General features: G+C 44.1%; 1 protein-coding gene across 2 annotated transcripts in view; it reads right to left on the reverse strand.

Annotated features, from left to right (window-relative positions):
- Nucleotides 1-437: 437 nt before the first annotated feature.
- Nucleotides 438-16,482, reverse strand: part of tspan14 (tetraspanin 14) — a 33,665-nt gene continuing 17,620 nt past the window's right edge. Inside the window, exons 6-10 of one of the 2 annotated variants that reach the window (XR_014602031.1) lie at nt 8,587-8,712; nt 8,082-8,132; nt 5,361-5,474; nt 1,133-4,174; nt 438-682 (exon numbers count right to left, since the gene is read on the reverse strand). Coding sequence is in view for 1 of the 2 variants with exons in the window: in XM_084075518.1 (XP_083931644.1) it covers nt 4,109-4,174; nt 5,361-5,474; nt 8,082-8,132; nt 8,587-8,712 (357 nt within the window). In the remaining variant the exon portion in view is untranslated. Of the gene's footprint in view, nt 4,175-5,360; nt 5,475-8,081; nt 8,133-8,586; nt 8,713-16,482 lie in introns of both variants that reach the window. The other variant, XM_084075518.1, reaches the window with a different exon arrangement.

Raw genomic sequence — 16,482 nt, forward strand, 5'->3', positions numbered from 1 at the left:
ATATATATATATATATATTACCATTTTTAACTCAGATCTTTGCTTCTGGGGAGGGAGGGGGGAGGGGGGGTCCTTGGAACACAATATTTTGAGATGGGGGTCGGCGGCCAAATACATATCATTTTGGTGGTCCTTGACATGAAAAAGTTTTGAGAACCACTGATACAGAAACATACGTTTTTTCAAAAAACATTGCTAGAGCAGAGGTCTTCAACAGGGGGTCCGGGACCCCTAGGGGGTCCTCAGGGTTACTACAGGGGATTCGCCAAATCTTTGTGTGATATGATATGATTTTTTTAATTTTTTTTTTACTTAACCACTTGAACCCTAGCATCCCTTTTGCGAGGAGAACTTTAGCCAAAAATAGCAGATCTACAAGCTCACAACGCCTCGCAGCGCGAGGCGTTGTGAGCTTGTAGATCTGCTATTGTTGGCAAAGAGGTATAGGTGTAGAGGGGAAAAAAGAACAGTGAACGTAAACAAAAAAAGTTGAAATCTAAAACACAATTTTATAAAATATAGAGTAGGGGGTCCCTGCTTCATCTCTCTCTCAGCTAGGGGGTCCTTGGTCTGAAAACGTTGAAGACCCCTGTGCTAGAGTGATTGTGTTACAGAGTGCTCTGCAACATTTTCAGACCGGGATACCAATTGAATCAAATCAGGAGAGAGAACAGCATGCAGACTATTTTTATCGGCTTCAATGTTTAAAGGAGAATTCCGGACATTTTAAGTGTTATCTCTGATGTGTCGCTAATCACTCACCACGATAGAAAAGCCCCTTGAGTTATTCCAGAGAATCCCCTCTTGGCCGTTCTGGCGACCCCCTCCGTTGGCATAATGGGAGAGTGTGTTTCTGAAATTCGCCTATTTTAACAAATGCAAAGTCTGTTTTTTTTTCTCCTAGTACTCATTGTGGAGTCTCATGATACCCTAACAAGCGCTGAAAGTCCCCGACGAGCTAATGCTAATGCAGAACGAGCTAACGCTGGTTGCTTATTTCTCTCCCAGAACCTGGCAACTCGGCAACCTGGCAACACCAGCGTTAGCTCGTTCTGCATTAGCATTAGCTTGTCGGGGACTTTCAGCGCTTTTCTATCGTGGTGAGTGATTAGCGACACATCAAAGATGACACTTAAAATGTCCGGAATTCTCCTTTAAGTGTTCCAGTTCAAACGCTTCGTTCCAGTTCCCAATTGTGTTTCATCACTTCCCATTATACACGTGTTAAAGGGCAAGACCACTTTGGTAGAGGTCTGGGTTGTGTAGTTACCTTGCCATGATGTAACTCCAAAGGTAGACAAGAAATAAAAAATAATTGCTCCATTGATTAGAAATTGATAATTCTAAATATGCTCCTCATTGACTTTAATTGTACGGTAAAACAGCTCTCAAAGTCACTCTATAAACACGTAAAACGAACACAAACAAAGCTGATTCAGACAATATGGAACATCACCAAACCCCGTACCGTTTGTTTTTTTAATAAAAATGTCAACTTCCTGTTGATTTTACTATTTGAAGATCCGGATCCGGATCCGCAAATCCAGTCCAGGTTCTTAATAAAAATAGCAAAATCAACAGGAAGCTAACATTTTTATATAAAAAAAACAAAAATCCTGGGTTTGGTGATGTTCTATAATATATTGTCTGAATAAACTTTGTTTGTGTTTATTTGTGTGCTAAAAGAGTGACTTTGAGAGCTTTTTTACTGTACAATGTAAGTCAATGAGGAACATATTTTGAATGATCAATTTCTAATCAATGGAGCAATTATTTTTGATGTCTTGTCTACCTTTGGAGTTACATCATGGCGAGGTAACTACACAACCTAAACCTCTACCAAAGTGGTCTTGCCCTTTAATCCCGTGTCCTCTATGAGTTCTCCCTCCTGATTGGATGAAAATTGGTGTCCCCCAACCTCAACATGTATTTCCTGTTTACTGAAGAGCTGGAGGAGAGGCGGGGTTTTGACGTTACTGAACGAACCACCCAGAACATGTCACTTAACACTAGTGATGTGTCGTTCATGATCGATTCGTTCAAAAGAGCTAGCTCATTTGCCGTGAACAAGCTCGTTCACTTTCTGAAACTGTTGCGTTCACGCACGACGTAAAGAAAACGATCCCGCTATGATGTTTTACACACATTATAAAACACACATTAACCACTTTAGTCCTGATTCATACCTAGGCTATTTGAAAATAGCAGATCAACAAGCTTGTGACGCGTTATGAGCTTGTAGATCAGCTATTTCCAAATGTGTTAGTACTTTTACTTTTGGTTCTAAGTATATTTTGATGCCAATTGCCAATACTTTTGTGCTTTTACTCGAGTAAATTTTGAACGCTAGAAAATAGCGCTACTGAACGTGAACGAATCATTCGAACGAATCATTGCCGCGAACAAAATCGTTCGTTCACTGAAATTAACCTTTTTTCCCACCACTACTTCACACCCCCTTTAAAGATGCAATACGTAATTAAATAGATCACAAAAACCCTTCAGCCAATAGAGAACTATTTGAAGCACAACGTTGACCATAAGCCGCCCCTCGACCGACATTTATAACATGGAATGTAGAATCAAACGAATGTCATTAGAAAAACAAAATAAAAAATACAATGTATTTTTGGTTTTATTAAACTTGCAGAGATGCTATTGTTAGTCTAATAGGTTAGTTCTATTGCGATGTTATTATCAGATAAGTATCATTAGTTTAAGGCAGCACAATACACAAAAAAAGAATCAATCCAAACCGCGACATTAACCACATGAACCCTTAAGCGTTGCCTATTTCTGGCGCGAGCGTTCAGCTGAAAATAGCCGATCTACAAGCTGACAAACGCGTTTGTCAGCTTGTAGATCGGCTATTTTCGGTCAAGACGGACCCTGCTATAGTGCTGTGGGTCAACGAAGGTTTAAAGGGCAAGACCACTTTGGTAGAGGTTTGGGTTGTGTATTTACCTTGCTATAGTGTAACTCCAAAGGTGGACAACAAATCAAAAATAATTGCTCCATTGATTAGAAATTGATAATTCAAAATATGGTGAAACAGCTCTCAAAGTCACTCTTTTAGCACATAAACTAACACAAACAAAGCTGATTCAGAGAATATAGAACATCACCAAACCCACTACCGTTTTTTTATTTTTTTTTTAAATGTCAACTTCCTGCTGATTTTAGCATTTGAAGATCCGGATCCAAAAACCCAGTCCGGGTTTTCTTCTAAATAAAAATAGCAAAATCAACAGGAAGCTAACATTTTTATTTGAAAAAAAAAAACAGTACTGGGTTTGGTGAGGTCCTATATTGTCTGAATGAACTTTGTCTGCGTCCATTTACGTGCTAAAAGAGTGACTTTGAGAGCTGTTTCAGCGTACAATGTAAGTCAATGAGGAACATATTTTGAATTATCAATTTCTAATCAATGGAGCAATTATTTTTGATTTCTTGTCTACCTTTGGAGTTACGTCATGGCAAGGTAGCTACACAACCCAAACCTCTAACAAAGTGGTCTTGCCCTTTAAGTGGTTTATAGTGGTTAACCTTTCAGCTTTGTTGTTATTTGTCTCTTAATTTGTTCTATGATTTAAGTAAAAAAAAAACACAAAAAAAAACAACAACAATAGTTTTTTTACACAAAATAAATGCAAACAGCGGAGGGGGCGGGGCAGAGAGAGGAAGAGGAGGTGGATGAAGGCACTTCTGTCCATCGCGACTAGCGGAGGCAGTTCGGTTCAAGTTCAAGTGAAATAAGCTCTACTGGAGACCCGTTCAACAACCCGGGGAAATCCTTTTTAACTCTTGAGAGCGTACACAATGGTTCCATTTGTACGCTCTCAGAGTTACAGACCTGTAAAAGGTCCATTTTGGAACCCACCTGGTGGTCCCCCAGACCAGAACCAGTAGTCTAGAACACATGACGATGAAGAAGATGATGATGATGATGTCACAGAGAAAGGAAGAGAGTTGAGATTTGATGTATGTTCAGATGTTTCTCTGTAATTCCTCCAGGCAGCCACCAGGGGGAGCCATACTGTATGTATCCCCACCCTGAATGACGGCGTTGTTTCCTCCAGAAGGGTACGGGTGGGGGGTGGGGGGGGGTTCAGTAGGTGAACTTGACCTTCTCGATGTCGCCGATTAACGTTCGTGCCAAGTAGATGCCAAACATCTGGACAAAGAAACAAGTTTATCGTCACTCTTGGTGTTCACTTTAAATGGATTCACACGTCGCCGCGGGGTTGGGGGGTGAGCTTGTAGATCTGCTATTTTCTCAACTTTCCGCACGACACTCTGGTATGATTACAGCCAGAACCGATGCTTTTATTTTTATTCTCGTATTTAACCCATTGAGACCTGGAACGCATCTGTGTCATTTTTAGATTTTAGCTAAAAAAAAAACATTATTTTACACTTTGGTGCTATTCAAAAATAGCAGATATACAAGCACGTAGTGTGGCACCGAGTGCTTGTAGATCTGCTATTTTTGAAAAATCAAGAAAATGTGTGCAAATTAATATTTTTATATCATTTTAAAGCGAATATTTTTTTAACTCAAATCTTCGCTTCTGGGGGGTCCCCGGAACAACATATTTTGAGACGGGGATCCGCGGCAAAATACATATAGAATTTGGGGGTCCTTGACGTGAAAACGTTTGAGAAGCACTGACATAGTAACACAAGTTTTTTTTCAAAAAAACAGTTTTAGAAGAGGACTTAGAATACATTTTGTAGAATCGGCCTCAGGTCTTAACTGCTGTGCTGCCTCTGAGCGACTGAAAGTCCCCCGCAGGATAAATAAAGGTATCCATCTATTAGGGGCGGAAATTGGTACCTTGAAACCAGGTACAAAATAGGTACCTGACGATTCAATTCGATTCCGAGGGCTACGATTCAATTAAATTGCGATTATTGCGATTCACGATTAATTTACTTCCATTATCTTTTATTGATAATAAACTGTCAGCTGGAAGGTTATATTTGCCAACATCAACAATTGCAGAAAACCAACAAGAAAATAAGTCATTTTTTGTAAAATAATACTGACTTATAACAAAGGCTTCTCAATATTCTGATAACCAACCAAAATGTGGCTGCTGCTCTGTGCAATTAGCGATATGATGAAAAAATAGGTTTTTTTTTAATAATCGCTTTTTAAAAATTATAAATCGATTCTATAATCGTCCATGTCCGAATCGCGATTAAGTGCTGAATCGATTATATTTTCCACCCCTACCATCTATCTATCTATCTATCTATCTATCTATCTATCTATCTATCTATCTATCTATCTATCTGGATACAAGGCAGCAGGTGTGAACAGGCTCTATGATGAGAGTTATGGTCGAGGTCGTTACCTGTAGAAGGGAGATGACTATGAACACTATAGCCACAGTGTACAGGTTACCAGGCAACCAGTCTTCCAGGGCCGGAATACAGCCTTTGGTGTAGATATACTGGTCCCAGGAGCTCTGAAACACACAACACTACACTGTTACATAACTAACACACAACACTGTTACACATCATACAACACTGTTAAAGCCAGTGGTGTGTTCTACCGTCAGATGCTGTATACGGCGTACACAGTCCAGATTATTTTGGGAAGAAGCGTATACAGTCTAATAACCATTTCATCCATTGAAAACGCGAGAGCGTATACCCACGACCACGCGCATCGTATCGTAGCGAATACCTTCGGAAAAAAACTAGAACACAACACTGGTTACAGCATACTGTACAACACCGTTACACAACATACTACACTGTTACACAACACTCAACACCGTTACAGTGTTCATTTCATAGACTAAAACTGATGATACATCCCAGGTGCATCCATGTGATGTATTCTTTATAGTTAGTGACTCTATTTATAGTGGCTCATAGGAATTAGACTACGTGACAACCAGGAATAGTTTGGTGACCACCGGAGAGATGGGAGCAGTATGGGTTAGCGCCCCAGCCTGTGTCTTCCGTGAGGAAAAAGCCCAACAAACCCACGGTGAGGCCTTTAGGAGGGCCATTCCAGCAAACCGCAAGTGGAGCTAATACCATTAAGACGGCCCAATCTAGTGGTATCGACCAAAGGAACCACCACGCCAGAAGGAAATGTTTGGATCGGGGCGGTGCAGCGGATCTGGTACAGCGCTCAGGTCATGGACCTGGTGAGGCGAGGGAGGAGCCCGGCCAGGAGGCCATCCACAGAGCCTAGTCCCCTCCACGTGCCAGAGCCTCCCCGTGTTCAGGCAGAGTAGTTCCGGAGAAGCGGTCTGAGGGGCCCTGTCTTTCCCTATAGCAGGGGTCTTCAACCTTTTAAGGCCAAGGACCCCCTAGCTGAGAGAGACATGAAGCAGGGACCCCCTCCTCTACATATTGTATAAAATTGTGTTGCAGATTAAACCTTTTCATAGATTTCATCAGTGTTGTGTGAACTAATGATTTTTTGCTTATTTCACTTAAACCCTCAATACTTAGTCATCTTGATCGTTGGCTCTGTACTTGATCTGCTCTTTTTCCCCTCTACACCAAACCTCTTTGCCGAAAACAGCAGATCTACAAGCACAAAATGTGCTTGTAGATCTGCCGTTTTTGGCTAATGTTCCCCTCGGAATAGGGATTCTAGGGTTTGAAGTGGTTAATGTAAAAACAAAATCACACAAGGATTTGGCGGACCCCCTGTAGTATCTCTGAGGACCCCCTAGGGGTCACGGACCCCCTGTTGAAGACCCCTGCCCTATAGGACTGACCGTGGGTAGCTACCTGGGACGTAAGTCGGGGGTTTGATCAACCCCGGCTGGGTCACCTGGGCGAGGGTGTATGTTGTGAGACCCGAAACACCCGTCGACCCGCAGGCTACAACACTGATGATACGTCCCAGGTGCATCCATGTGATGCATTCTTTATAGATACTAGACCATACCCGGTGAAAGGCGCAGGTGAAAGTAGTTGCAAAGTTGGGGTTAATGCACGTCCTGTCGCGTGGTTTCTCCCCCGCGCACGTCCCATCGTGGCGCCCCCCCCCCCCCTCCTCCCCGTCGTGGCTTCCCACCTCCTCCCCCCCGTGGCCCGTGGGTCGCGTTGCGCCACCCCCCGGCCCGCGGTCACCCCTCCCCACGGGCGTATATATATATATATATATATATATATCTCAGCACGGAGAATGGCGTAGGCATGTTACTCGCCCGCCTCGGGTCCGTCTGGTGTGTTTACTTTCCACAGGAAGAATTGTACTGAGAGAGTGGGCGGGGTCTCGGTGTTGCCATGTCGGCCGACTGTAAGCGCTGTAGCGCTGTTGGTGGTATAGGGTTCGTTTGGTTTGGCCTCGTTTTCATAGACCTTGCTGCTTGTTTCTCTCGCGAAACCTGGCAACGAAGCATGCGCAGTTTGATCAAGAGTCCACCCAACCAAGTCACCACCACCACCGTGAGGTTACTAGAATATTAGTAGGATGATGAAAAATGTCCATCGAGTACCTTACCATCGAGTAAACTAAATAAAAAACTAAGCTATGATGGCTACAACTATGACTAAATATAATATTCTGACAATTTCGTCAACAAATGAAGCTTGTAGATCCGCTATTTTCGGCACACAGCTAAGTATAACCTACGTATATCCATAACTGTATGGCTTGTGTCTAGCATATATAACTGTGATCATGATCTTGCATTGCATTTTCTTTTTTACTATGACATAATTTGATTTGGACATGATTAACCCATTAAGACCTGGAATCTGTGTCACTTTAGATTTCTTAGGCAATTCAAAAATAGCAGATATACAAGCTCATAGCGCGGCACCGAGTGCCGCGCTATGAGCTTGTAGATCTGGTATTTTTGAAAAATCTTGAACATTTTTTTTTATTTATTTTTTTTCAAAAAACTGATAGGATTTAGAAAACATTTTTAAGAATCGCCTTAGGTCTTCAAAGGTTAATGTCTCAACCTGAAAATCAAAATAAATAAATTAAAAGTGTGTGTGTGTGTGTGTGTGTGTGTGTGTGGTGTGGTGTGGTGTGGTGTGGTGTGTGTGTGTGTGTGTGTGTGTGTGTGTGAGCGTCCGTGAGGGAGTGTTACCTTCGTATCTACTCTGATGTCGTAGCCACACTGCGTGTTGATCACTGAGTCCTGAGAAACACACAGGGTTAGAATGGCTGTCTTACTGCAGACAGGCAGGCAGACAGACAGGCAGAGAGACAGACAGACAGGCAGAGAGACAGGCAGAGATACAGACAGACAGACAGACAGACAGACAGACAGACAGGCAGAGAGACAGACAGACAGGCAGAGAGACAGACAGACAGGCAGAGAGACAGACAGACAGGCAGAGAGACAGGCAGAGATACAGACAGACAGACAGACAGACAGACAGACAGACAGACAGACAGACAGACAGACAGACAGACAGACAGGCAGAGAGACAGACAGACAGGCAGAGAGACAGGCAGAGAGACAGACAGACAGGCAGAGAGACAGGCAGAGATACAGACAGACAGACAGACAGACAGACAGACAGACAGACAGACAGACAGACAGACAGGCAGAGAGACAAGCAGAGAGACAGACAGACAGACAGTCTTACTGCAGGGTCAGTGTGACAGCAGGAGAAAGGAACTCCACACTTCTCTCTGCTTCGGTGAGTTCCGTTACAGCTGAAATAAACGTTCAGGTCCCAGTCGTCTGGTTCCTGGGCTCCACAGCAATGGTTCTATGGAGACACCGTGTTATATTAGTATCAATGGTTCTATAGAGACTAAGGGTGTCACGATACTTGATACGTATCGAAATCGAACCGAAAATGACGTTGGATACAGTGTCAAATACATACAGTATCGAAATCAAAAGCCGCGATTCAATAAAAAAAAATATTCCCGCGCATGCGCACATCCGATTGCACGTCCGGGTGACGCCATGCTCGAGCGCATCGTGCGTGCGTGCTTACGACGGGGGAGAAAAAAAAAGACGACAGGACAAGCCCACACACACACCACAGAGGAGTTTGGAAGAGACAGAGACCGCTGTAGCGTTGCGTCTGTACTAGGCTACTACTTTACATTTCACCATGGCCACTGCTGAAGCCAGCGATGGTAGTGATGATGATACACAAATTATTACCAGTAAGACTCCCTAATCGGGAGATAAGCGACCGTAGGTCACATGTATACAGAAGAGGGCTGTAACGGCGATTGGTTCCTAGTTAAAGCTGCGGGAAGGTTTCAGCAGTCGTATGGCAGACCAAAAGCAAAGGTGTGCAGGCAAGAGCTGTTGGTGTGTGTGTGTGTGTGGTGTGGGAGAGAGAGTGTGTTTATAGGGGAAAGGAGGGATTGTTTGTGGGGGGCAAGCCCCCGAGTTGCGGCATTTTATGTGAGCTGCAGTGGCAGGGGGTCCTCCACTGGGGGGCGCCACCACTTTTGCATCCGTTCTGGAGCACGAGGAGTGGGTGGTCCCCGGGAATGCCCCGTGAGCAGCCCCGTTGGGGTGGTCATTTGGTAATTTGTCCACATGTGCTAATTTTTTACACTTGGGGGTCCCCGAGGCAGCTGGGGGTCCCTGGAGCTCCAGGGGTCCTTGGAGGGTGTAGTTTGGCAGGTAAGGAGTGTGTGTGCAAAATGTGGCATGGATCGGGGGAATGGGTGCGGAGATATGAGCAGGGCAAAAGTGTGACGTGTGTGACGGAGTGACGGAGTGACGGACGGACACCTGGAGCAGCTTTCTGTAGTAAGTGCGACCTACGGTCGCAACAATATTTTGGCTTCCCAGTGAATTATGAGGGCAACCGACGTTTTTGACAAAACGGCCACTGTTTGTCGATTATGCTTATACAACAGGTAGTTCCGACCAAGCAATCTGATTGGTTGAAATAGCTATCTAGCCGTGCTTCAAACCAGCATGATAGCACGGGCCAAATCACATTAATAAATCACTCCGCACTGCAGTCCGCACCTGATTAGACAATATAAGGCACAGCTGTGCTGTGACGTCACGCTGTCCCACGGTGGGAAAACAAACAGCACGGCGAAAATAGCCGATCTACAAGTTCACAACACGTCGCCAGGTATCGCACGGCGAAAATAGCCGATCTACAAGTTCACAACGCGTCGCCAGGTATCGCACGACGAAAATAGCCGATCTACAAGTTCACAACGCGTCACCATCGCGAGGCGTTGTCAGCTTGTAGATCAGTTATTTTGGCCACGTGACACGGTCGTACGACGGAGCATATAGCCTACTGGAATTCATTCCACTGCGCAAGCATTGATAGCTCAGCTGTGTTGATGAGACGGTGCCTCAGAGCGCTGCTACAGGGACTATTTAATGTCTCAGTCAAATAAACTCTTCTCTTTACAGGGAAACGGATAATAGCGAAACATTTTTATTATGAATTGCCCCACCATATGAATACATTTGGATGTGTTTTGTTGGTAACTGTTGTATAATCGCAATATTACACTCGAGGGTGTGCTTTACCTACATTATTGGCACTTCAGTGATGCGGTCAGGAACGAGGCGTGCCAATAATGACGGTAAAGCACACCCTCTCGTGTAATATTGCTTAATTCACACGCGTATGGCTTAGCTCAGGGGTCTTCAACGTTTTCAGCCCAAGGACCCCCTAGTTGAGAGAGAGATGAAGCAGGGACCCCCTCTATATTGTATAAAATTGTGTTTCAGATGAAACTTTTTTGTTTACTTGGTCTTCTCTACACCTACACCTCTTTGCCAAAAATAGCCGATGTACAAGCTCACAACGCCTCGCGCTGCGAGGCGTTGTGAGCTTGTACATCTGCTATTTTTGGCTAAAGTTCACCTCAGAGTGGGGACACGCGACTGATTGTCGAGGTGGAAGGTTGTGTTTTTTGTGAGCTCCTGAGCCTTGGATACTGGAATACTTTTTAAAGACTTTTGTGAAATACTTTTAACACTTTTCACAAAGACCAAAAAGGATCTACCAAGGACAACAAGGACAAGAAAATAAGGAATAAAACAACGTTTTTACCACTCAACAAAACATTTGGAGTTAAAACTCGCTCTTTACCAGAAAAGACACAAAGAACTTGAGTAAGTACGCCTGCAGTTTGGAGATACATTGCAGAACTCTAGTCTAGAGACACTGAAGTGTAGAAAGACTGTAGTAAGATTGTAGTAAAATAGAATACTGTAGAAATCATAGTAAACTGCATGGGAACAGTTTAAACATTTAAACATTTAAACACATATACTAGTAGCAGTAGCAGTGCAGTAGTAGCATAACAAAGGAAGGTATCGGGGGAGGGGTGTTAGACAGGGGCCAGGTAGATAGGCGTGAAGCTAGGTGAGCAAGGTGTGAACCTGAAAAATGGCAACCATGGTAACTGAGACACTAGCTACAGCACACACACACACAACACCAATTGTAATTGAATACCCAACCCAAGCAAAATCCATTAAAGAAAAGGATATTTACAAGACTGAATTCCTGAAAAATAACAGAGAGACACTTTACGCAGACTGTACCGCAAAGAAGGTTATAGCAAACCTAATCTTTTTCACACATAGACCTCAGGCATGGATTGAAGCCACACAAGAGCACTACACAGAGATAAAAAAGGCACATTTGCCTGAGGGATGTAGCCTTAAAATGCACTCAGAGGACGGAACCACCACTGTAAACTTTTTCAACTCTGGAAAAGTAACAATCCAGGGGAATAGAACACCCATAGAAAAGGACTTCACCAAAATCAGAGAGATGGCACAAAAAAATGGCACTCCAAACAGTACACACATAGCCACACCCACACATCCAGCCACAGTAGAGAGCCCACCCCCACCCCCACAAACCAGTACCACAAAAGGTCACACCATAGAGCCAAACCTGCTTAACAAGTTGGCCGAACAATTCCACAGCTTAGAATATAGACAGGTACAGATGGAACAACAGTTATCAGAGTACAGGCAAGAACAGACAGCTCCCAGGGCCAGTAACAGAAAGGAACAGGAAGAGAGTGAGCTTAAAGCAAAGGTGAAAAGGTTCCAAGACAGTGAGTTGGAACTCAAACAGGAGTTGGTACAGCTACAAGAACATATGGGAAAGGAGATAAGACAGCTAAAGGAAGACATGGGAAAGGAGCTAGAAATGCTAAGAGAAAGGCAGGAAAAGGAAATAGGGGCACTCAGGAGAGAGATAGAAAGGCTTGAAAGGGAAGCAACTCCAACCAGCTATCAGCAGGGAGAAATAGCAGATAACCTTGACCAATCAGCGGGACGTCAAAGCCAAGCACTCTCCCAAGAGATCGTTCTCACCCCAACTCAAGAGGACTCACCCCAACCCTCCCCCACTGCCACACCTCCAGGAAACAGCCAGCCACAAAACCCAGAAATTGTACTCCTGACTGACTCAAATGGGAAGTACATTGATGCAAAAAAACTCTTCCCAAAGCACAGAGTTGAACACATCAGATGTCGAAACACAGCACGTGCAATGGAGCTATTGACAAGGGACCGGCTGGGCTCCCCCAGCCACATAATAATCCACACCGGCACAAACGACATATGGTTTCAGGAAGACCACGAGATGGTTACGTCCACCAAGGGAATGATAGAAAAAGCCACCTCAACATTTCCCAACGCAGAAGTAGTCATCTCGGCACTGCTACACAGAGGCGACGTCGAATACGACTACATCAACGCAATCAACACACAGACTTCCAGAATCTGTGCAAGGAAGAATAAGGTCCACTTTGCAGAACACCCAACCCTGGACAAGGGAAGCCTACACGACCAGGTACACATCCGCAAGGCTGACATTCCAACTTTTGCAAAGAGCCTGAAGGACATTGCACTCGACCGCAACCATCCTACAGACACAACACCCTACAAACGCAACCAGCGTGGACAACATCCTACACCCAGAGGACACCGCACTGCACACAGAGGACACTCTACTAGGCGTCACCACCCCTATCAACCTAGCAGACCCTCTCTTAGACACCCCTCCGCTCCATCCAGACCCCATGCCACACAACAAAGCGGCCCACCCACACCCCTGATGCCTATCTTCACTGCTCCACCCAGACCTCATCCCACACACAGCGCACCCACACCACTGATGTCCATTCCATACACTCCTACATCAGCCTCACCACCGCCCACTCTCCCCCTCCCTCTCCAACCATACACATATGCACAGGCGGTGACCAGAGCCATCCCCAGCACACACAGCATAGAGCAGATGTTCAGGGATTTCTACACAGCATGGGCCCAGGGCAGAACCCCTGGAATGTAACAACAATGTGAACAATGGAGTACAAAGCACTCACTATATCATCCTGGAATATACAAGGTTTGAGGTCAACTGCCCTTGGCATCAAAAGCAGAACCCCAGACTTTGCCAAAGAGATTGCAAACATAGACATCATTGTTCTACAAGAAACATGGCACAGAGGGGACAGCCCCACTGGCTGTCCTACTGGCTACAGAGAACTTGTGGTACCATCTACAAAGCTAGCAGGAGTCACCCAGGGAAGGGACTCTGGAGGTATGCTAATATGGTACAAATCAGAACTAGTCCACGCCATTAAGCTAGTCAAAACTGGAACATCTTCCATCTGGCTAGAAATAAACAAGGAACTTACCACAACCGAAAAAAATGTCTACCTGTGTGCCACCTACATCCCCCCAATTGAATCCCCTTACTATACAGAGGACTTTTTCCCCACACTAGAAGAGGATATCAGCCGTTTCCAGGCACACGGTCACATTGTAATTTGTGGAGACCTAAATGCCAGAACAGGACAAGGGCCTGACACCCTCAACACACAGGGAAACAAACACCTACCAGGAGGGGGAAACATCAGCTCCCCAACATGTCCCCCGAGATACAATCACGACAAAACAACGAACAAACATGGGTCACAACTGCTACAGCTCTGTCGCTCACTGGGTCTGTACATTGTTAACGGTAGACTCCGAGGGGACTCCTTCGGTAGATATACATACAGCTCATCCCAGGGAAACAGCTCGGTAGATTACTTTATCACGGACATAAACCTAGCATCGCTCAGAGCCTTCACAGTCAGCCCGCAAACACCCCTGTCAGACCACAACAGAATCACAGCCTATCTAAACAGATCAACACACAGACACAAAGAACAAACGCCAAACAAACTACATACTATAAGAAAACGTTACAAATGGAATGAACATAGCGCAGAAGCTTTCCAAAATGCTATTAGGCAAAAACAAGTCCAATCACAACTGGATCGTTTCCTAGAAAAAACCTTTGAAGAAAACAGTGAAAGTGTAAACAGGGCAGTAGAAGGCCTCAATCATATATTTGAACTAACAGCCTCACTAGCAAACTTAAAAGTATCAAACAGGAAAGCCAGAAAAAACGTTGAGAATGACAAATGGTACGATAATGACTGCAATAATCTCAGGAAAAAATTAAGGAAACTATCAAACCAAAAACACAGAGACCCAGACAACCACAACATACGTCTCCAATATGGGGAAACACTGAAACAATACAAAAATACAGTAAGAGAAAAAAGAAATCAACATGTTAGAAACCAACTGCAAGATATCGAAGATTCCATACAGACAAACAGCTTCTGGGAAAACTGGAACAGACTTAATAAGCTAAAACAGGACGAACTACCCATCCAAAATGGAGATATATGGGTGAATCATTTTTCTAGCCTCTTTGGCCCAATCGAGAAGAACAAAGAACAAAAACAAATAAAAGATAAACTACAAAACCTAGAGTCAGCCGTAAAAGACTACCAGAATCCACTAGATTCCCAAATCAACCTAAAAGAACTACAAGACAAAATAAAAACACTTAAAACCAAGAAGGCCTGTGGGGCAGACGGTATTCTAAATGAAATGATAAAATTCACCGACCTCAAATTCCAAATGGCCATACTAAAACTCCTAAATATAGTGCTCAGCTCTGGGATCTTCCCTAGCACATGGAATCAAGGGCTGATAACGCCACTCCACAAAAGTGGAGACAAATATGACCCAAATAACTACCGTGGGATCTGTGTAAACAGCAACCTCGGAAAGATCCTCTGCATGATCCTCAACCACAGAATCCTAAACTTCCTCACAGAAAGCAATGTCCTGAGCAAATCACAAATTGGCTTTCTACCAAAATATCGCACAACAGACCACATTTACACTCTAAACACCCTAATTGACAACCAAATAAACAAAAACAAAAGCAAATTATTCTCCTGCTTTGTCGACTTCAAAAAAGCATTCGATTCAATTTGGCATGAGGGTCTGATGTACAAACTATTGGAAAGTGGCATAGGGGGGAAAACCTATGACATCATAAAATCAATGTACACAAACAACAAATGCGCAGTTAAAATAGGCGAAAAGCACACAGACTTTTTCCCCCAAAGCCGAGGAGTTAGACAGGGATGCAGCCTGAGTCCAACACTCTTCAACATATATATCAACGAGTTAGCAAAAACGTTAGAACAGTCTACAGCTCCAGGCATCCCCTTGGCAAACACAGAAATCAAATGCTTACTTTTCGCAGATGACCTGCTGCTGCTGTCTCCAACCAAGGAAGGACTACAGCAGCAACTTGATCTCCTACACAAATTCTCGCAGACATGGGCCCTGACAGTGAACCTAACTAAGACTAAAATCATGATATTTCAAAAAAGATCCAGCCGCCAAAACCATCAATTTTTCCTAAATACGATCCCACTAGAACAAACAAAAAACTATACCTACCTTGGCCTAAACATCAGCAGCACAGGGAACTACAACCAAGCTGTAAAGGACCTGAGAGACAAGGCAAGAAGGGCATTCTATGCTATCAAAAGAAACATCAAAATAGACATCCCAATTAAAACCTGGCTTAAAATACTGGACTCTGTGATAGAACCAATTTCCCTCTATGGTTGTGAGATCTGGGGACCATTAGCAAACCATGACCTTGAAAAATGGGATAAACACCAAACCGAGACCCTACACACAGAATTCTGCAAATCCATTCTCCGTACCCAGCGAAAAACACCAAATAATGCATGCAGGGCAGAACTAGGACGATACCCACTCATAATCAAAATAAAAAAGAGAGCGCTTAAGTTCTACAACCACCTAAAAGAAAGCGACCTAAATGCACTCCATAACAAAGCACTCACACACAGCAAAACTCTAGAGAGATGCCCCCTCAGCCAGCTGGCCATGGAACTCCGGGCACAAACACAAACAGAGCCACGAGATAGAAAACCCATCGGACCAAACAAAATTATAAAACAGCAAAAGGAAAACTACCTGACACATTGGAAAGAAGCAACACAAAAGCAGAGTAAACTAGAATGCTATCTGGCCCTAAACAGAGAATACACAGTGGCAGAATACCTGAGCACCGTGACCGACCCAAAACAAAGAAAAATCTTAACTAGATACAGACTCAGTGAGCACAGTCTTGCGATCGAGAAAGGTCGTCACAGGCAGACCTGTATCCCGAGAGAAG

Source organism: Gymnoscopelus microlampas (genome assembly GCF_963454915.1).
Source record: "Gymnoscopelus microlampas genome assembly, chromosome: 13".
NCBI lineage: Eukaryota > Metazoa > Chordata > Actinopteri > Myctophiformes > Myctophidae > Gymnoscopelus > Gymnoscopelus microlampas.